This window comes from Pipra filicauda, unplaced genomic scaffold (genome assembly GCF_003945595.2).
Source record: "Pipra filicauda isolate LSUMZ 115617 unplaced genomic scaffold, ASM394559v2 scaffold48_size3843733_pilon, whole genome shotgun sequence".
NCBI classification, from domain to species: Eukaryota; Metazoa; Chordata; class Aves; order Passeriformes; family Pipridae; genus Pipra; species Pipra filicauda.
The window spans coordinates 3,088,752-3,112,321 of record NW_024104631.1 but is presented as its reverse complement, the minus strand read 5'-3'; the positions used below and the strand labels follow the sequence as shown (position 1 = coordinate 3,112,321).

The window sequence follows — 23,570 nt, the reverse complement described above, 5'->3', positions numbered from 1 at the left end:
AATGATTTTTTTTTCTTTCTTTTTAGACTCCTTACACCTACAGATCTCCATGTACTCAAAGGAGGTATCAGTACAACAGAGTTAAAAAGAAGAAAGAGCAGAACAACGTGTTTGATTTAAAAGACATCCAGTGGTTGTTCAGTGAACACCAGCAGCAGCAAAGCCATCAGTCAAAGCACAGCATCACCCACTCTTCTGCCTCCCCTTACCAGTGCCTAGAAACTGGGTAGATAAATATGGGACAGCAGTGAATTTTGAGCCATTTCACGTAAAGCAACAAATCACAGAAGTAACACACAATCATTCTTTTCTATTTGCTATAGTAAGATTATTTCTGAATCTCTCAGGCTCCAGAAAGCTTCTGACAAACTATGGAAGGGTTACAGAAAGAACTGTAGTTGAGAAGGACTAACTAACTTCATAGAGAAACCTAAGACAGTTTATCTTGGAAAGCCTTATTACAAGGTAACTTAAATGAGATATAACAGAATTCCTACACTGATAATCTGTATGGGGAGATGGAGGTGTAAATTAAATTACTGGATTTCAAGTGTGCACCTTACCTAGAGGTAATAGAGGAAAACTAAGAATGTGATATCTAGGTGTAGTATTTGAAATAGCTTCCTGATATCATAATCTCATAAAAAACCTAAAGATAATTACTTGTAGAATGCAAAATCAGACATGGCATACCACTAGAAAATCTCATAAATAGAACTGTCTTACACTGTGAAGTATTTAAGACAGTTCCTTGCATGATCCAGATCTTTCCCCCTCCATCTAATATCTAAGTAATTCCTTTGTCTGTTGTCAAAGCCAGAAAGAAATAAAAAGACAAACTTTTGGAATAAGTGTAGATAAAGAGTCAGGTAAAGCAAAACTGTCTCATTAAATATTATGAAAACTAACCTAGAACAATGTAGAGGAAAAAACATTGGAAAAAAAAAAAGGTCAGTTCAGTGATCTGACCTTTCTGCAGAGATCCTGCAGGGATCCTCAATCTGTCATCAATCTGACATGGTAAATTCCCAGAGAAGTACTGCAGAAGCACAACTATCCAATTCCAGGACTTCAGGGCACAAGTTAGTTTATGCAAAATTAACTTGCACAGCAAACAATCTACAATCCAAACAATCTGCCTATGAGTAACCATTGACTGTGTGATAACGTAACATTTCAACAGCTCACTGCAGCAATGGTCATGCTTGTCCTGCTAGAAAAGATGTGCAACTTCACTACAATATTCTGCTGACAGGACAAGCTGTAAAGAATACAACTGATGTGAAGTATAAAAGGAATGAAATTTTTGCTTTTAACAGAACATGAGGTCCTACGGAATGCCCACCCAAAGGAAAAATACAGAAATTTCCCAAGAGCAATAGACACAGTAAAACACATTTTAAAATTAAGTTAAAATTTACAGGTGTTGAGACAAAAAAAATTATCAAAAGTATTGTGTCAAGAGTAAAACAGAAGTGAAAAGATTACAGTAGTCAAAAGAGAAATTTATTTATGTGTGTCCCAAGAACTTGCAGTGCACCGATCTCATACACCTAATGTCTAAAATGAAGTTTGCTCTCTGAATACTATATTCAAGTATTTCCATGAAATGTGGGGGGCAAATATATATATATATATAATTTCATTTTAATCACTAACTATATCTTGTCTTTGCATTTCAGGAAAAATACAGCTGGTATAGAAATGGAAAATCCCTACAGTAAGAAGGTGGCATCTACTTTTAGTCTGTATGTTTAAAATAATTTATTAATATATTTTTAATTTCTTTCTAACTACTGTGTGGACTGCAGAAGAACTGCCAGCATGTTGAAGCTTAAAGTGTAGCCTCTGTCAACAGCTAGAGAAGGATGAAACTGCAGCCTGAGATATCACTAATAACTCCTAGAAATTGTTCACTTTAAACAACATCCCCAGCATCTGAGGTTGATCTAAAAATATCATTCTTACTATTACTCACTTTGATCCTAATCTTGTATGTTTCAAAAGACCACTGTTCAGTAAAATACACCCACAAGAAACTCTGAACTGAAGAACTTAAAAATTTTTGTTCAGGTGGAATAGAATAAAACCAGAAAAATATTCAAAAAATCATATATAGGACTTGGTATCATTATCAATCCACTCTTGGAAATACTGCTCTAAGTGCAGTAAGCATCTTAAAAGACCTTTGAAAGTAGGCAAGATACATTCTAATACCATCCAGTATTTCCTCAACAGAAAAATGAATCAGCTCAGAATAGCAGCCTCCTTGCCAAGGAAATAGCATTAATGTAGCAATTTTGACTCAGGCCATTTATAAATTCTGTTCCTGAAACTGAAAGCAGGTATTTCTGAGGAGAGAATATTTCATTCATATACATATTCATTACCTTTCCTCATCCCACTGTAAGTACCAAAAGACAAGTATTTTTCAGCTTGGCATAAACTTAGCAAACACCGTCTCCCCTCAGCTGCAAGGTTTAAATTCATTTGCACATGGGAAACGCTCAAGGTGCTTCGTGTGTGTACATAGCAAAGCAGCATGTGCACATACGTACCCCTTCCCTGGTCCTGTCCATCTCCATGCTGCTGGTGAGAAGTGAAAATTGCCCTGTACCCTCCCCAGCAGCACTCAAGCTCTCACGCACCTCTAGATGCGACGGCGCACCCATTCCCTGTCCCTCCGAGGACACGGGAGGCTCTTGAAGACAAAGCAAAGGGGGTCCTGCACAGCTTTGCACTGGAGCTAGAGTTGCCTCTCCTCGCAGGTCCCACACTGACAGGTCTGCCACTTTTACTCTAACACACTGTTTCTGCCCGACGAGTGTTCGTAGTTGAGTCTGGCATGTGTCCCCACCTGTATTCATGCCCACTACATTACCCTGACATGCTGCATACCAGAATATTTTCACAAAAACCTGATGATTCAATGCAGTGTTGTGTGCACCGGTATTTAGGAAAACCAAGAAAGGAGCGTGTGGCCTCTTGAAAATAATAATTTTTTAAAAAAATTCTGTATTCCAACTATCAACATCACCCCTAAGCCTCCTGTTTGTATTTATGCAGCAAAATCTGTCTCCATAGCCCAAGCAACTACAGCCACCTGGAGCAGTCCAGGAGAACCTACCGTCACCAAAGATGTGAGTCATGAGCTTTGTGAGCACTTGCTTCAGGTTGAACTCCACCAGCCTCACTGCCTCCATGGTGTGACACTCTTGCTTGTGGGCAGTGCGATGGCCTCGCTCGAACAACTGTAAACCTTCGCCATCTTTAATGTTGGAGAACAACTACAACAGAACAAAAATACCAGTGTTTTGCAACAATGACTTTCTAAATGAAAACAGAAAACGGAATTTCACTGATTCAAGTGGAAATCTTACCTGCTATGTCTGCACCATGAAAAAGAAACATAAAGACTGTGATTTTATACAAATTCTGTTCACTAAATGCAGAGATAAATCATCATAAGAACAGAAATATTGAAACAATTAGATTTGTTTTATTTCTGTATATTGTATCTTCAAATAATATGATTAGCTACAGGAAAATATTAATTTATAAAAGAACAATCTCTCTTTTTCTGATTCTGTTACTGTGAAAGCTATCATGCAGAACAAAGTCCTCTGTACCATATAAGCAAACCATACCTCACGGCTTCAACTTTTTTAGTAACTGAATGATATAAAAGAAATACCAAAACATCCAACACTTTTTAAAAGGTATAATCAAATTAACATTAAAAAGTAAAAAAAAAAAACCACAAAGCCATAAAAAAACCAACTAACCAAAAACCAACAAAAAACCCCTAAACCAACCAAACAAAAACCCACCTAAACAAAAAAAAAAAAAATCACTGGCGGTTTAATGAGACCTTAAGATGCTCACACTTGATTCATCTTGGGAACAGTTTACTCATTTAAGAACTACCATTTTCCTGCATATTCCCATACACAGCATCCTTTTTGTGTACAGGGATTTTATCTATGGGGCATTTAAGGATTCGTGTTCTTGAGTTGGGGTTTCCAGATAAATTACAAAGCACATGGACAGCTCTTTTGGGATGTGACAGACTTGTTCTTTATTCAGAGGCTGCTCCCCACCACATCTGCTGCAAATTGAAGATTTCTGTTTCCTGCATATCCCTGCAAGTTTCTGGCCAGGTGAACCCAGACAGATACAAACAAGCAAATCTACATCCTCTCAGAGAGACCAATAAAACACTAATTAAACAGCATCATTGGAGGCTCTGTGTCCTGGGGAGACAAGCAGGCAGTTTTATACTCTAAACAGTATTTTTGTTGGAAATCCTTTCAGCTGTACAAAAAAATTATATCTGTTAAAGTCTGGAGAATAAGGAGAGCCAATTGTGAAAGTGTTTCTAGTGCCCTTTCCTACCTCTCCTCCTCCAGCTTCCCACAGTCAATCAAGCACACACAGAGGGAAAAAACATGCACCGAGATTTTCTTCCCATTAGGCTTCCCAGCATAACTAGCTCTTACTCAGGAGATGCCACGAACAGTGTGTAACCTTAACAACTCACAGATGCCTACAGAAGTTGTTTTAATTGCAGTTTGATGCCTTCCGCACACTAAATGCTCTAAACAGAAAGTTCAAGTGAACCTCTGGTAGCCTACAAATGCTGGATATAATTAATTAAGAGAAGTTTCTAGCACTTTTCATACAAACACAAAGAATGCCTGAAAAGTCTGAGTTTAGACAGCATGCAAACTAGCAGCAAAATGGATTGAAGGAATAGAAAAAAAATCCAGTAGCGTTTAACTTTTTATTGCTAGTCGCAAGGAGACTGCTGGCAGCTTGAAAAAGCACCTCTCCACTTAATCTCCTTAGTGTGCTGCAGAAAACACCAAATAAAAAAGGAAAAGGATAAATACCAAATAAAACGATTCTCCATCAGTCAAAAATGCCTTTACTAACCAAAAGGCAACAGCTTGACAAAACTAGGCATTACACTTTTAAATAATAGATTCTTTATTCAAGTGCACCTGAAAGATTAAACCCCCTTCTTCCTACTGGCATTATTTCTGCCCTGGATGGAACAAGCAGATGACACCCACCCTATAACTAATTTGCTCTCAGTAGGACAGATTGGTCATCCAGCATGGGGTTTTGAAAGCCAGGGGGAATTCACAGAGGCCAGCATTAGCCCAAGGAGGATAATTGTCTTAGGCTCACCAGGTGGCGAATGGAGAGACACAGGCTTCCTCACAGAGAAACACAGAGTGGCTAAATTAGGTTCCTGCTCTGAACTACCCTATACAAGTAGCTATTTTCCTTTCTATTGACTGCCTGACTCAGTAAGCCAGAAACTTCCTTCAGGCAACAGAGATGTTTCCCCTTTTGACCAGAACATGCTCTATTTACACATTAGAAGGTACATTCACTATTTTCCCTATCAGCAGTACTTTAGGACATAAAACTCTTTTCTTAATTTTCCCCTTCGTTCCTCCCTTCAGCTTAAAACTGGCTCCCTAGACCACCGTAAGAAACAGTCTGGACACTAGCCTTTAAAATACAGCATATGTATCAACAAGTACACAGAAATACTTTTCCTTACCGCTGTATTATTCCTGAAACGTGGATGTTGTAATTACTGTCTTAAGCAAGATTTTATTTTAGTAGTTTATATCAGATGTGGAAATAAAACTTGTGCAAGAACCATTAAACACATTTAGCCATACTCCAGCCCTCTAACCTGCCTGAGTCTTCATCCTGCCAAACTAGTCATATGCACCATCTCCTTTCCCAAGCCAGGGTAAGTGTCCACGTGGCAGTGTACTGAGTCAGGCTGGGAGATGGGTCTGGTTAAGCAGTAACCCAGAAGGGAAGAAACTGAGGGCATGAAAATGGTCAAGTTCAGCTCAGTAATCAAATATCAGCACACCAGTGACACTAAGAGACTTTCTGGCAGATGGAACAGGGCTGGGCCACTTTAGACACAGCTGTGATTCTACTCCAGTTCAGACAGGCTGTGAAAACACAGCTATTGGGAAGTCCCCAAAAAACAGTCAGCGGCAAGAAAACAGTCCCCCTTACAGGCAGGCACCAAGATGCACTTTAGTATTCTCCATAGAGGCTCCATCAGCTCCTGTCAACTCCAGTGCAGCTGTGGATGGGATTATACTGAGAAAAAAAAGATCCCTTACAGTTGTATTAATATTTATTCCCCACTTTCCATCCCCACTTTTCATCCAATATGAACAGCTTTAACTTATACACTAATTTCACTATTCACAATGATTGAACTGTGTTAAGTAGATCTCTTGGATTAGGAACACTTCAATTTTTCTATAAAGCCAGGAAAGACAAAGGTCGGATAAAATGAAGAATCACCTATGGTTGCTCCTTTTTGATGTCAATTTTTCTCAAGCACATATCTGAGCAAATGGAGAAAAAAAATATGTAACAAACTGGCATATAACACTGACACATTCAAGACGTCACATTTTCATGTACATTTATTCCTTCAGTGCACACTAAATTAAAATGCACTATTTTATTGTATTGAATAAGGTCAGTCATTACTACTACCAGAAAAGAAATTTCCTGTAGCCATAAATCGAGCATCTATGTGTCTGTCTAGTGTAAGGACAAGAAGCTTTTTCTTTTAGTGAAAGTGTGCAAAACATTGACTATTGTGTCACCATGCAGAAGTTAAAAAATTAATAATTACCAGGATTTAACAGCATATCTAATTATGCTGCATTACAAAGGAGCAGGAAGAAAGGAATTGAAGTGACCTAACCATGTGGCATGAAATTTACTCACAATTTAGTTCATAATAAGAATAAAATGATATTTGATAACATGTAATGGCAAGAAGATGCAGGGTTTTAATTGGACAAATACAAAAGGAGCTACACTCCCTCAAAAGCACATTCTCGTATTTCTCAGCCTGGCACAAAGGGCAGAAGTCACACAGGCGATTTAAATCAAGATCCCAATGTCTCCTCAGTCACTTGACAGATTTTTTGGTCTCACATTCCTTCATTATCCATACGTTTAGGATTCAATCCAAGATTAAGTGTCTCTTTATAGGACGGCATTCTGTCTTTCCACAATGCAGTTGTGTATTCCTCCTGCCAGTCATGCATTGATTAAGATAATGAATAAATCATGCTCACAGACAAAGCAGCATTTAAGATTATCTCTACATGAAGATCTGCATGTGGCAACACTTGACCTTGCCACACCAAATACATTTTGTCTCACTGGCCCCGATAAATGTCCCTAAAAATGAACCAACAGCTGCACTTACTAAGAGTAAGCCATTTCCATAACATTTTAAAAGTGCTGTGGAACTCAAAACTCAACCAATGGATCATGAATGATGAAGATGATGCCACTCACAGACATCTCAAAGAGAAAACCTAATGTCAGTCTCAGTCAGCCTCCAAGATGTAAACCTGCACCCCAAGCCAGGCAGTTTTAGGTACCAAAAAAAACCCCAACTCACTGTCTTCATGACAGAAGGCTCTTTATTGCATATCAAGAAGAATTGGTTTGGGGAGAAAAAGGCAAAAATCACTTGAAGCCACAAGCTTGCAGGTGCTCACCTTAACTTGTACATCCTTCCATTTTCAGTCCTCCAATTACAGCAAAGAAAGGTTATTTCTATTGTTTGGTTGTTTGTTTTACCTAATGAAAATGTTTCTGGAAGCAAAGGGAAAACAATTGAGGTGTCTCTGAACCATAAAGAAAAAGTAACACTGCTACAAAGATACCTGTTATAACGAGACAATAATATATTATCGGACTCAGACTGCTGCTTCTGTGGCAATAGAAATTCCTTTACTTTTAAGCACCTTATACTTCCCAAATACATCATCGTCACTGGTCTACTCTGGCCTCCAATCGGGAGGTCTGGAGACACACCATCTATAATGCTGCTGCTTCTTTTGAGAACGCACGCAGGATCACTCTCGAGGAGAAAAGACAACGCAGAAAGAATCGTGTCTTGTCGATACCATCCAAAGAGTCTTTCTGCTGTGCCTTTTGCAACTGGACTTGTCTATCTCACACTGGCCTTTTTAGCCACCAGCGCACTTGTAGCAAGTGTGGGTAGAGCCCTTCCCAAACCTTTGTTCGCAAAGCCTAGCCATGATGATGCTTTCTCAAATACACTTGTAGATATTTTGCTCTTTTTTTCCCTACACAATTAAAATATCACATTGAATAGACTTAACTGCTTTATTCTGAACAGTATTGTTGGATTTATTTTTTTTTTAGCTGGATGACACAAAGTAAGACAAAGTTCAAAAAAATATTTTACATAACGTCTTTGCAATAAAAGATGCACCAGTGGTTTTCGAACTTTCTAGACCATGGACCACTGTGAAAATCTCACAGACCTTCTGATGTCCTTCACTGTCAAATTTTCAACTAAAAATAACAAAGAATACAATTTGGGTCCTCAGACCAGTGAAGATCTATTTATTATGGCATGATTTATATACCACAACTGGGAAAATACTGAATACTACAATATGCACAACTAAGATAGACAACTGCAAAAGTGAAGTCAGTTCCACCTGAATTAGACAGGCCTTCTATTCCTACCACTCAGCCAAACTGCAGGAATAGATTCATCTCAGAATATTCTAGAAAAGTAATGCTGCTACTCTTTTTCTTATCAAGGTGCCTCTGCTCCTGGACACCCTTCACTGTTCCTTGAGAGAAAGAGAGGCATTTCTAAGGCTCCTTGGGACTGATGCTTTGCTCACAACCCTATCCATGAGTGGCAGAGGGCTAAGAAGAGTACCTTTCCTTGGCCACTTAAACCTTCTAAAATATTTGTTCCTCAGTGCTCAGCTAATCATTGCTATTATGACTCCCAGTTACATACACGAGTATTCTCAAACATACTGTAAAAGCTCCAAATCACTACATATAATAGGCTGATCTCTGGAACACTATAAGTTGATTTAAATTCCTTTACATGTGAGCATTAAAAAAGTGACTGAAGACAAGAAGGAGCTGTCCTTTGATACAGTGTCAGAGCAGAAGTACAGTGTCTAAAGCTGCAGTAGCATACAGAATTTTGGAGAAGTCAAATCTAAAGACACTTGTTTTGCAAGTGAAAACCTAGGATAGCACTTGATTTAACAAAAAACCAAAAACAAACAAAAAACTCCTGTAGATTATTGGTCAATCAAGTGTTCATACCTATCCCAAAGCATAAGGAAAAGGACAAAAGCAACTTTTTTTTTCTTTCTAACAATACAAAAGTATTATTGTCAAGGTATACAAACATGGGAAGATGAGGAAAGGAGTACGTATTTAGATGACAACTAGAAAAATCTCCTTTTATATTACCTAGATTAAGACTCTCTACATTTCAGGATATAAACACTAGAAGTAACTCTTTTTTTTTTTTTTTTTTTGCATTTATATAGAATGCTTTGGAGAAGTAGTCCTTTGTAACTGGAATATCTACCATTTTTACATTGTATCCTAAAAAAAAGTTGTTGTTTCCACCATAAACATTTCAGTGCAGAATAAAGATCTATCCCTACTACTTCTAGCACAAACATGCATTTCTTCATCTAAACAATCTAGTATTGGCCTCCATTGGAACAAGGTTACTGAATTAGAGGAGCGATTCCTATGTTTTAGCATCTGTTCCCCTTAAAATTTATGTATAATTCAGTACAGACTATAAAACACCGTATGAAGTCTCCTTCCAATGTGTAAACATTTTTTTATATCAACTGAAAGCTGTTCATTGACTGCCAATGGGTTTATATTGGCTCCCTCTTCTGGCTGACATGCAAAAAGTGCAATTTATTGAGATTTTTTTCTCTTTTCCATAAATTGTGGAACTGCATCAAAGACAACGGCATAGCAGAGAAATAATTTCTTTTATAATCCACCCAGGAAAGTTAGCCAGTTCAAATCTGACTATAGTAGTATCAAAATTGCCAATCCAAAACACTAAAAAAAGGAAAAAAACCATAATCCATAGAAAGGCAAAAATCTAAACAACCATCAGAAGAAAAACAGGCATGTTGGAGGAGGATAATAAAAAAGAAAGACTGTTTGGGGGTACTGTTTAAGAAAAACAGTTCATTTTATGTTCAGATCTGAAGCAGATCTAGGAAGCTATTTTTGGCTCTGGTTTTAACTATTTATATTAGTTCATTTCTAACTGTTTTATATATTACATTCAGGTAATAATTACCTAAAATATTTTTAAATATATTGAAAACATGTCTAAATAGATTTTCAAATGTTCTTTGATAGCCAGTCCAAGGACACTTTTTAAAAGTTTATGAGAAATTTAAGCATGAATTATTCTAACTTTTAGCAATGAGTTAGTTTGGAAGATGTAATTTCTTTAGTACTTTAATATCTGCACTCAAACAAAGCCACAGAAAAGCATCAGTTACCTGCCCATCTTTAAATTATAGATTAACTTTCTCTTTAAAAAATAATCAACCAACCATCATGAAGCCAAAGAGACAAACAGCTCACAAATATCTCAGAATAAACACTGTAAATTTGCCAAACTCTGATTTGTTTTTCCAGCTCTTACTTCCACTGTGTTGACTTTACCTTTGATATGAAGAAGATTATACTGAATACAGGGCAGGAGTTTTAACCTAGTCTTGACTACAGCGTGTAAAATTACTCTATTGGCCATAAGATGAAATGTACCCAGGACTTGTAGCTAAGAGCTAGCACTTTTTCCCTCGGTTCCAAAGATTCTGATCCTTGGTACTGTGGAAATTTCATCTTCCCGGAGATTGCAGCCTGATTATGAATGAAAAGTTTGAAGCAAGGGTAACAGGCCTTGACATTCACACATTTCTGCTCAGTGGGTTGCAATTTAAACATGAGTACAAATAAATTATTATTAGAATATTTCTCTCATGTAGTATTACCTCTACTTAGTCTTTGTTCCGCTCAGGTAGTTCCTCTGGAATTATTTAAATGTGGATTATTTTGAACAGGCAACCAGAATATAAAACACAGGAACAGTCCCCAGTGAAATTTCAGAATTACACATTCAGTTTTTTCCACGAGGCTCTTGTGATTATGACTGTAAAAAGCGTTACATATGGCAAGGCTCTATCAACATTTAAACATGAACTGAAGCAAAAAAGAATGCTTCAGATCATGCTCAGGTTTAGAATTTCTGCATGTTGCCCAATAAACAAGACTTTACGCATTGTACACCACACCACTATTCTTTCTTTATCAATACAGAAAGTCCAATGGACTTTCATTCTTTAGAGAGACAGATACATTTTCCAGCACATAGCTAATTTCAAATCCATCAGCTATTAATGTTCTCCAATATTTCAATCGTTTTCTTGGTGCAAGAAAGAAGATAAAAAGAAACAAGCAATTTCCAGTAAAATGAATGAGATTGTTAAACATTGCATTTTTCTAGATAGAATATGACACTGAACATTTCTGTATACTCTGTTCCCAGTTATTAAAATCCTACTATTCCTATTATTAAATTTGTAGAATAGAAAGAAATAGTCTGTCATTAAGATTAAAATTCCTTAAGGGGTATATTCATTAACAAGGATTTCAATAATTAGATCAATCATACCTAAATTTGCAGAAATTTCATCCTGCAAGAATGTTGATATTATAATTTTGTGGCAGATAAAACCTTTACATCTGAATGCCTGAATTTCTGCTCAAGTTAAAAAAAAAAAGTCATGAACAAAAAACATTAAGAAATGGTATTTTCTTAATATAGTATTATACATTTTTTCCATATACTCTGATTGTATTTCATAAGTAGGCCTATGGGAAAAGAACAGCAAATAAAGAAGACCGGAGAAGTCTGTAAGACTTCCATTTCCTGGTTACCAAAGAAGCAGTTGCAGGCTGGATTCCACACCACACAGCTCACAGAACACCTGCAGAGGTAGGAATGTGTTTGTACTGGGGGAAGCAGTGGCCACATGAGGTGGGAAACACCAGTGCAGGCAGTGCAAACACCTCCCATCACAGAGAAAAGCAGTGCTCTATGATTACCCTGGTTTTCCCTCAGGCATCCAAACCCATCAGGCTTCCCTGCCAAGCTTCTGTCACCCATTGGCAACCACATTAAGAAGGTCTACATCTCAGTATTATTAGAATAAGCTAGTTTTAGTTATAGAAATGTGAATTTGGCAGTATTGCTACAAGCGTACACAAATTATACAAATCAATTACTATTTGGAAAACAAACTGGCTTATATTTACCACTGATCAATGATGCAGCAGAGTACTTAATGACACCCAGGCACTTGCAGAACATGCAAGCTGTGCAAACAAAATATATAAACTTAAGAATCTTGGACATCTACCTAGAGCTCTTTAGCTGATGCTTCTGGACTCTAATGAGTTTACTGTGTATGCATCACACACACATAAGGATTGGCTACAACAGAATCCTTCAATGCAGCTTTAGGATGAGTTGAAAAATAGAAAATTACCTTAAAAAATGACATTCATTTACAGTCAGTGCTATTAAAAGAAGAAAAAAGACAACAATAAAAACTGCACGTTGGATGTAGCTGTAACAACTCACACCCATGAGTCCTTCAAGTATAATTTGATAGGCTTTTGGTAAAGTGATCTCACCAGAAGAGAGTTGTTGATAGAAATATAATTGAATTGTGCAGATCATTAACTGAACAAGTTGTTTCCTTTCAGGCTATGGTTTTTTAGCTTTCAACAATATTATCTTTTCATTTCTTCATATTTTTCTGGGGAAGTCTACAGTTTTCAAATTCAACATTTTCTGTCTATATTTTTCTCAAAGTATTACTGCATGATCCATCTTTATCAATGTACAGCATAACATGTGTTGCTGTAACACACTTTCGTGCATGAACTTTGCTCGCAGCAAACACAAGACCACGCAACTTACCCAAAGTCTCTGTCACCCCAACTAGAGAATTCTTACCTCATGACAGGAGAAGAGTCGAACTCCTTCCATCTGATGGAAGACTGGGTAGTGGGTGTTATCGATTGTATCTCGCCGGTAGACATCTCCCACTGCCAGAAAGGCGTCTAGGCCAGAGTGTATCAAGTCCCACTGATGAGCTGATGTATGTGCTCTTAGCATGTGGTCACGATTCAAGTAATAGTTATCCTCTTTCCTTCTGCTGGCATGGTTTTGAGGGATAAGTAAACTATCAAAATTCTGCTGTACTGTAACCACTGGAGAAAGACCATCATAAACAGAAAAGAGTGGAGTCCCACGCCGTCCTATATAGTGTTTGTAGAAGTGGTCCTTCACCTGCTCCTTGATTAGCCACAGTGGGTGATGTTTTCTGTTGTGCAAGTTCTTCCCCACCTTGGAAAGAATCTTCTCTGTGACATTGCTGTAGTCATCCTGAGGATAAGTTTTACCAAGCAGTTCCACAGTATTTGAGCATGGTGCACTGGCAGCAAAATCTGAAGGTACAGACTTGGATGAAGAATGCCTTGAATGGGTGGGAATTCCTCTTACCTTTACTTTTGGTGATAAAGCTGTTTTCGAATATTTAGCTACTCTCATGAACTTCCACAGCATTGCCATTGTGAACTTTTTTATAATCTAGAGAAGTAAAAAAAGAATTAAAAAAATTTGAGTTAGGAACAGCAATCTTGCTGTAGGAATTGCTAGTGTCTCAGGTATACATGAATCCAAATGTCTGCTAGATTAGTATGACCACGTTTCTGTTATAAACCACTGTTTTGACTTCAGAGGAGGGAAAATATCCTTGTGATCAAATTTCAGCTAGGATATCTTATTCAATTATCGGGCTTCTGCATCACTGCATCAGTATTAATGACTCCAGAACTATCTTTAGCCCTGTTCTAGAAAATGCTCTTTACAGCTGAATAAACATCAGACCTTCTTTCGAACAGTATTTTTCATCCAGTTAAAACATGAGGCAATAACCAAACATTACTTCCAAGAAACTCAAATTTAACAGTGGCCTTTGGCAGGCAGAACTTGCTTATAATAAAACCCCAAGCATTAACTTCTTGTTGTATCACCTCCCCCCATTACCAGAAGCTGCAGAACACGTTTCGGATCAACCTGATGTATGTGGCACACACTGCAATCACCACTAATTCTTACTTAACACCAAACAGAAACCAGTTTAACCTTTCAAACTACTGAACCACTTTGAAAAACAAACAAACAAACAGATGGTTAGACCACAAGCCATTTATTTATATATAAACAGAACATTAAGTTCACTATGAGTATTGCACAAGATTCTCAATAAAGGCCCCATATAGTCAGAACCAGTGTTAGCATTTTGGGGCAAGCACAAAATCCCTTTTTCCACATGTTCCCAGGAAGGCTATTTTTACAGCTTCCACTGCTGTACTGGGCAGACAAGGTTGTCAGATATCAGGAAGGCAAATGAGGTGATGAGATTCTTAAAGTTGTCTGGACTGAAGTACTCATTTCCTATCCAAGGGCCATCTTTACACATCCTCCCTATTTACAAACAGGCTTTGTGTTTCATGCATACACAGCTGCATTACTCTGCAGCGTTCAAAGAGAGACTTACAAAACCAAGAAGTTTTGAGGATGATGAACCTTTCGGTCACTCCAAATTACTTTGAAATGCAAAATTTCTTGAAAATCTATAGTTGAGCTTCAGAAATATTAGCATAAATTCCAGTAAAATAATTAAAGCATTACAATTTCCTTATTACAGAATGGGAAAACAGAGGTATTAGAAGTTAAGTCACTGGGTAAAGACATCTGCTCCAAACAAACTGGCTTGTATTTCCCTATGAACCAAGAAATAGAGGGCCACAGGTTTCCTGGGTGAAAGAGTTTTCTGTGAAAGTCATCTTAAAGAACCGGGGGAAGACAAGACATTAACAATGAATACAGCACACTTTTCAAGAGATGCCTTTCCATCTTTATGCTGGGATTACAATCTGGCTTACTTTCCACAGGAACATAAGAGAAACAAATGTAAATAAAGAACGAGCAAGTTAAGATTATTTTTCATATTGTCGTGCTTTAAAATATGTATGTGAATAGAATAAACACATAGCAGAATATAGTCAAAAAAAAACAAAACTGTAAAAGACAATGGGTATGTTCACATTTGGCCTCCTTTCTCCTGTCTTATGCCTAGATGTTCTCTATGGGTCTGTTTCATGCAGTAATTGTATCTCAATCAATTAAAATAAAGGCAAGTCAGGTAGACAGAAATTAAATTTGGCAGGCAGCATAATATTTGCTTTAATCCTTTTTCTGGTCGGATATCTTCAGAAGTAAAGAGCAGTTGCAACTCTTATCTAGTTTTGAAACCTTTAAGAAGGACTGCCTTTGGCAGGGGGGCCAGTTAAGAGTTTACAAAACTATTTCACCAAATTAGTTATTGACCATTACTGAGAAAGTTCACCCATAAATGAATTCACACAGACACAGAAACCCCTCTGACACAGGCTAAACAAGGGACAGTCTTACATTCTGAGAAGAGGTTCCATTTTTCCGAAACATACATTCTCCTTCATGGAAAGAAAATTCTCATTTTTAAACAGCTGCTTGAAATATCCAGTTCTAGTCAGATAATGAATTCAGCTTCCCTTAAGTAAATATCACCATCTGCCCATACATTTATTTTTCTAAAAAATTCAATTCAAAACTTACACATAACTGTAATGTACAAAAAACTCTCGTGACTTTATTGTAATTCTCGTGATGTTTGCTGGTTTCCTAAGTATCATTCCTCTGAGAATCAGACAACCATATGAGAAGTTGAACTTTCACAGAAAGAGTTCTCATGATTATAAATCTATGGAAAGAGAAATTAGAACGTGATCCATAAGTGTTGGGGAGGGGGGATTTTTATTTGTTCCTCTGTTTATTTTAAGACTCATTATTTATCAGGGAGTCTCTAACGTATACATCTCTAAGGGCATATCTGATATTTCAGCATTTGTAATGAGCAACATTTTGGTATCAGTTCCTGATAGTTCAGAAACACTAATTTTTCTGAGCAAGTGATATATACTCCTCACAAACCTGTACGGGAGAAAAACCTACAGAAGAAGTTGTATCAGAGTTTTCATCCTAACATTATGCTTGTGCCTTAGATAGTTAAATGGCATTATTACCTGTGCTATTATTCCAATCTGAAGCAAAATCTACTGTGAGCAGTAAGGAAAAATGTTACAGTTATACAATCTTTTCTGATGAGTTATCCAACGTCCAAGTACTGCAAACAACAGCAAACATGCACTAAAGGAGCCACTGACATGGTATCATAGAGAGCACCAGCAACACTGAAGTCCTTCACCAACACTCTGCTGCTTCCCTCTCTCACCACAGACCCATGTATTCTTTTTCCAGGACCTTTACAGAAAGATGGTATTGGACTTAGTCCAACTCAGCTGGTCATAACTTAGATTTGGGGAGAGAAGCCACAGAGAAGAAAGAAAAGAAAAACATGTTTACACTCTGTACACCGTACACAAAATATTCAAATCAAAATAACGTTTACCAAGGTGGAGACCAATACTGGAAGATAAAGACATCTTTTTACCTTTCTCATACCAATACATACCCAGTGTTAAGAACACACTAATTACTTATGTTCACTTAATAACAAACAGACAGTTATTTATGTCTATTTATTTCTGTCTACAGTTACCTAAACATCTACAAAAAAACAGTTTAAATTTATAATTTTCTTTCTTTATTTCCACCATGCTTATTATTTGGCAGTGAAACAAAACTGGTTTCTGTGCACACTGACAAAACCTGAATCCCACAGAAAGGACTGCCAGTCAGCTAACAAGCACAGCGAGCCAAACAGCAGCTGCAGGTCCTGTAGCTGAAAACAAGTACATAAATGGGAAATAAACATTGAACAACCACCACTGGCATCTACAATCCAAGGATGGTAAAGCACTCCACCAGCATTACCAGTGGGTCACGCATTCGGAGCCTGACAGTGGCTCCAACTCACAGCTGGGAGCTGAGGCAGGGCTTTGGAAGCAGGCTGTCCTGCCAGCAGCTCCTGGTGGGGTTTCTCAAAGCACTGCAGGTGGACATGCAAGCACCAGGCCCATGATCTCCTATTACACAGATACTTACCCAGACACTGCCACCAACACATTCCAGGGTCCCTCAGCAGCTCATCTGAAGCTCCATGGGCCTCAAGTCCCTCAATCTCCATACTGAGATGTGTAATACAAGTGCAGGAACTCAGAGCTTTGAGGGGGATGATATCATACATTACATTGTGGCAATACATTTGGAACTATGCCTGCATGTGCGTATAAGCTTTAGAGCAGCTTCAAGGCAGACCAGAGGGCAGGAGGTAGCACCCATGCCCCCCAGGGATGAAGGAATCAGAACAACTCTGTCCATGCTGTGCATAGACCATGCACAGATGTGACCGCACTTGCCAATGTCAGTCCTCTACCACAGACCCTGTGACATATCTACAGCAGTTTCACTTGATGGACAAGGCTCCTTCATCCCCCACAGAAAACCAACCACCCCCATGCAGCAGCTCAGCAGACAGTACACATGCTGGAGCACACCACAGTCAAGAACTTAACAACAGGGAAATGGCACACAGAGTACATCAGACAAAAAATATCATGATTTTGGAGCACATGCAAAAGGCAGTTTGATGTGATAAGGGATCATACTGCTTTACTGTTACGGCATGTCCTTTCATGTTTAAATCCAGGTTTCCATGTCACAGTGCAGCAAGGATTAAGACAGCATTATCACAGCTGCAGTGGTATTTGTCACAATTCTCCTCTGCTCAACTGAAGTTTAGGAAAGAATCATAGACTTGGTGAAATTGTCTTGAAAAAGGAGGACAAAAGAGGGGTAGTTTAGCAGCTCACAATGAAAAGAATAAGGGCTGTGCACCAGCGTTGTTTTATTCACTCACCTCTCACAGAGAAGTGGAAGAGAAAGAATGCTCCTGTTTGAGCAAACTAGAGCCACAGTGAACCAAATGGGGCTGCTTGCATGGTCATTTGCTAGGTATTATTGTCCATGAGCCAAGGGCAGCCTCACTCTTGCTGACTGCTTTTCTCTATGCCCTGTGCTTTTTACAGCTTATGGCTGCAGAAACACAGATGGGCTACTGCATACATAAACTCAAGTACATGACGGGTTTGAAACCAAAATTCTATGAAGATGAGAGTCTGTCTCCTATCCAAGAATAGCTAATTAATGCAAGACTCTGAAGTGCCATGGAAAATGTTAGAAAAGTTGGGCTGCCACCATTTTGTGATGTGACAGCTTTTATCTACCGTATGTGTGGGGAGGGGAGTTCAACCAACATAGCATATGTTAAAACAAAAACTATAAACATATGTTAGGCTGCTAAAATTGGACATTTACCAGTCTGCTTAGCAATTTAGCTAAGCATTGAATTTTAGTTTTGAAAACTATGCAGGCTTACAGCAGCAAATATCATTGTATTGCCATGACCATATCTATATAGCACAGGATATAACATAAATTATTTTGCATGTAATACTAATAACAAGTTCAGATTTTTTTCTTGCTCATTTTAAAATGCTGATATACTGTTGCACACTAGAACAGACTTTCAATGTTACCAAGTATGCTGAATTTATGCAACACACACAGACCTCTGAAATAGTCTTACAGTTAACTTAGAATGGATGCTTTGTAGAACCTGACCTTCCCAGGGCAGAACATTATTAGATGCCCCTGATGACGGCTGAACAACCAACCGAATAAAATGCTGCAAGCACTACCAAGCATTGGCAAGATAACATAGCCTTCAACTATTTGGCTCTTAATTTTTTCATATACTTGGAGCTCATCTAGTTAATAATCTGTCAGCAAGTTCCATGAAACACAGAGAATAACTTATTTTTTTTATTTTGTTATTTCTCTTAACTGAAGCAAAAATGTTTCATAACTTGGCTGGCTGACTGCACTGTAATGGTGATACATTAATCATGATGTCACCTTCAGCAACATTTTGCAGCTTGCAATATCAAGAAAGAAAACTAAAAAAACCTTTCTGGGATAAGGCATGACCCTGCTTTCTCTCAGTGCTACATATAAGAACTTCTTAAACATGAAATAAAAGGTATTAGCAACCATGCTCCTTTTACACTAATCCAGAAGATGCCTATTGTCTGAATAAAAGCCAGCATTTCATGGCCTGTCTTACATACATGAGCACCTGAAGGCAAGCACAGAAAATGTGGTCCTTACTTCTGAGGCCCACCTTCAAACACCTTTACCATTCTTTAGGACTGCAAGATTGGCTAAGTCAGTCATAGTGAGCAGCAAGTTTTTGGAGAAAGAAACACACATCTAGGCAAGCACCAGTTTTTAAAACTTTTTGAATCATCCCTTGATTCCACTCACCATTCAGCTTCAGGTTGGATATTGCAAATGATGACAAATATCATCCCACTGCAACAAGTTTCAGTTCCCCATGCGGTCTCCCAAAGGCTCTAGTTCCCCTGATAAACAGTGTCACTCCAGGATTGTTCAGATTTATTCATAAGTTTCCCACTTACTAAAAGGATAATGCTTCCAGATATATGATTCAAGACAACAAAAATGCATTTCAGTAGCCAAAACACTTGCAAACTCTGTAGCTGTGCTGTCAAGCTGGTATTAGACTCTGCCATAATCAGGTTTCAAGACAACCTGCAGTGAATGTGGTTTAAGCAGTTCAGAAGTAGAATATCCACACACTGGAATTTGTGATCAGCAAGCTAATCAGGTACATCAAATTGCTAGTCAGACAGTATACAATTTTTCAAAAGAGAAAAGTATACAGCATAATTGACAATAGAAGTTAACAAATTCAGATGTCTGGGGGGATGGAAAGACACCAAACTCCCTAATATGCAAAATTCAGAAGTTTAAGGTGAACCGTCTAATCATATTATTTTCAGTTAAACCGAAAAAAAACAGATGAATAAAAGCAAATCAAGCAAATTCAGAGGAAATTCAATGATTTCATTATTGTTGAAAAAAATATTATATATATGCATGACAGTAGATTAAATTACGGAAAATCACCCCTGCTCAGAAACAATATCTGTTTTTCTCTCATTTATACATCAATTATTTCTTGATTTATTTTTGCACAAATTAAAACAGACTCTGTCATTTACTGAAGAAATGGCAATAAGGCCCTTTAGTGATAGCTTTCAATAGTGTGCCATCTATGACTAAGGCACACAATACTACTGAAAATAAAGCAGCTGTGAACCTGAGCTCCTGCTGACATACCTGTGCTCTCCCCTTTCTCCACAAGGACACAAAACAGCTAATAGTCGATTCCATATTTTAAGGGAAAATCCTCATTATCCAAACACATTTTGAACATGTTATATTGCAAATTACAGACTGTGAAAAGGCAATGCACAAATCATTCTTAAATATTCTCAAATGTGTCTCCTGCTTTTAAATATATCCATTTCTCATGGAACACAATCTGAAAAAACACTACCTTTGGCTGGTGAGGGAATATTCTTTTTCCAGTACCTTGAAAATGTTGCCAAACAGCTTTCTGCGTTAGAAGACATATTGTAAATAACTGTCAGATGAAAGGGACAGACTTTCAAATACCTATAAAATCCTCACTGTAGTCAACAGTTGACCACTACCTCTTCTGTCTTCTTTTTATCTTCAATATCTGCAACTCAATTATCTGTATTTTTCTACAGAGGTATATTCCAACAAGAATTTTACTCCTACAGAATTTCATCTGAGTACAAATAAATTTGTTCAGAAATTAAATATTAGCTGTATTTATGTGTAGTGGTGTACTTTCTTAGTTCTCATGGATTAACTACACTATTTGGGCATAATTGAACAATAGAGACCTTATCCTGCCTTAACAAGAGGAGAGAGCAATAACTTTTATGAAGTCAGTTATTAAATACCAAGAATTGGATGTGTAGACTCAGTAACAATGCAAAGGATAGCCAAGGAAGTTTAAGTAATTAATTTCAAGCCTTAATAATTTCTATTATGGTAATGCAAAATACTACACCATAAAACAAAAACTGCAGTCTGGGGGGCCATATGTGTGGTGCAGACTGTATCCCTTAAACAGCAGAACCTCCTGAACCTCAGCCCTGCTTCTCACATAGAGAAAGTCACCTCTGGGTGTGTTACCACGTGTTGGTGATCTCTGTGGGGTGAAGCAGCACACTGCAATACACTGCAGAAAAATATAAAGCTATAAGTATATGCTTTAGTTCTAGAGTTGCAGGCAGAATGGCTCAACCACTCAAGCACAGCCACCAGAAGGGCGGGATCCTTCCCAGCAATGGCAACAGCAGCCTAGCCCTTTGGAGGTGCCTGTGGCAGACAAAGAAGATATCCTTCAACTCAGAAGGCGTCATTCACCAATCAAATAATGATTGCCTGTATCCTCCAGGGAAATGGCAGAAAGAAACTCAGCAACATCTTACACACCCAGATACAATGCACATGCTACCCAATGGGCTACATTTAAACTTCAGTTGCAAAATATTCAACATGCCCAACAACCCAAGTTTCTGACGTCTCAGAAACAAACCCAGTCCACTCAATAGTAAGAAAACAGAATGATTGAGACACGTCGTGCCAGAGGAGGCAGCTAACATGAATCACTCAGTTCATCCACAAACGAGAAAAAGTCTTCAGCTTTACCTGCTGTTTCCCTGCAGTAATGATTCTCCGTCCGTTCTTCAGGAGAACTAGGGAAATCCATGACTTACCACAGATCTCCAGATGCCCTCCTTAGTAATACCTTAGCCAACACACTGTAGTTTAAAAGAATAATTTAAGTATTATTATGAAATAAAAAATATAATTAATATTTTAGATCAGGGAGTTATTTCATGGTTATAATATGTATGCAATCAATATTTAAATCGAACAAGCCTTTTTTATGATGTTTCAACCCTAAATAGCAGGAGGAGTATTATAAGTTTGCTGTCACATCAATTTTCTGTCACATCAACCTTTAAAGAGATCAGTTTCACAAATTTGCTATGATCTTGAGCCAAAATATCACCAGAGTTCCACACCTCAGACCTAGCTGTGATGTGAACTTGATCTCAACTCAAACTCTGACTCAGCTTGACTATCATTCCTTGGTGGGCCTCCGTTATAGAAATAATGAAAGTGTGAACAGACAGAGCCTTTATCAGGACTATGCATTTTTCAACAGCATATTTCAACAAAAAAAGAAAGACAGACACAAATATCTCTATGGATTTTACTTCAGAATCAATAAGTCTCACAGATTTCAGTAGGGATAAAGAATAGAATATGCAGATGCTTGCAGTGGAAACTCCACTGCAGTCCAAGACCTCCTAGTTAGAAAATGTATGGTCATGTGTGTACAAATAAGTCATCCCTAGTATGAACTGCATCTTCATTTATCTGTTATGGGCTCTGACAAAGCATTTAAGGAAAAGATTAGAAGGCTTCTAAGGAAGGCACTACATTTACCTGCCTGGGGCATACCACTTCTCTGAGGCTGGTAGGAACAGAGCTGAAATATTAATGACTAAGCCATTTGTCAAGAAAATTATGCAATAAACCTTGGCAGCCACACAAAGAGGCTAATAATAAGATGCCAAGCTAGGGCAGTACAAACTAAGCACTTAAAAGAGAAAAGGGGAAGGAAAAAAAAAATCACTTTCATTTGCTTGTCCATACTCATAAGCTTTGGAAGAAAACAATAAGTTAATGAATGGGAATATTTAAATATAAAAATTCTTCGGATTCAGAATTAGTAATAACAGATACTAACTTCTGAAAGGGACTGTGAGCTGCTCTAAGTCTAGAATTCTTGTTTTCAAATCTTGATTCATTCAAGACATTTATTCTAGTGATGTTCTTCGCAAATAAATTGCTTACCATGTAATATGGGAGCTAAAAGGTGGCAACACAGAAGCCACTTAATTATTGAAAATTCACATAAACAAATGAAAAAAAAAACCAATTCCAATAAATCAAATAAACCAAAACCAACACAGAGAAAGATACACAAGACCAAACACATACACTCTTCTTGAGGTTTCCTCACAAATCACAGTGAAGAAAAACAAAGACAAAATTTGACCACTCTGTCAAATCACATGTTAAAATCTATACTCCCTAAACAGACTAAAGATCTAAATCAGTTCTCTGAGTTTCCAAGTCTCATTTCCTCATAACAGGAACTTGCAAAACAAAAGGATTAAAAAAAGTTTCCATCAGACTCCATGTTTTATATTTATTCATAAATTTTCATATAATTTTAATATAAGTATGTTTTAGGGCCAGGCATACTATAATTTTATATAGCATTCTTTATATAATAAATTTGAAGGGTTAGTTTTTAAAGGGACATCACTAATTTTTACTGTAAGCAAATTTGAAAAGCATGCAAAGCATCACCGTATATTAAAAAGTAATCTAAAATTTTTGTTAAAAAGAAGATGGTCCTATTAGCAAATAAAGCAAAGTAATATTGTATGATGGTTTACCAAAACATAGCCATAGTCACTTTGCCAAATGTTAAATATGTCCAACAATGTGATCCGTGGATTCAATCACCACTGACGCCAAT

At 37.6% G+C, this 23,570-nt stretch overlaps 1 protein-coding gene across 9 annotated transcripts in view; it reads right to left on the bottom strand.

The window, feature by feature from the left end:
* Positions 1–23,570, bottom strand: part of FARS2 (phenylalanyl-tRNA synthetase 2, mitochondrial) — a 241,277-nt gene that overhangs the window by 170,697 nt on the left and 47,010 nt on the right. For 8 of the 9 annotated variants that reach the window (XM_039386529.1, XM_039386527.1, XM_039386526.1 and 5 more), the window contains 2 exons: positions 12,932–13,567; positions 3,128–3,287 (listed from right to left, as the gene is read on the bottom strand). In XM_039386529.1, coding sequence (XP_039242463.1) covers positions 3,128–3,287; positions 12,932–13,549 — 778 coding nt within the window. In that variant the 5' untranslated portion in view covers positions 13,550–13,567. Of the gene's footprint in view, positions 1–3,127; positions 3,288–12,931; positions 13,568–15,640; positions 16,147–23,570 lie in introns of those variants that run through there. The other variant, XM_039386531.1, reaches the window with a different exon arrangement.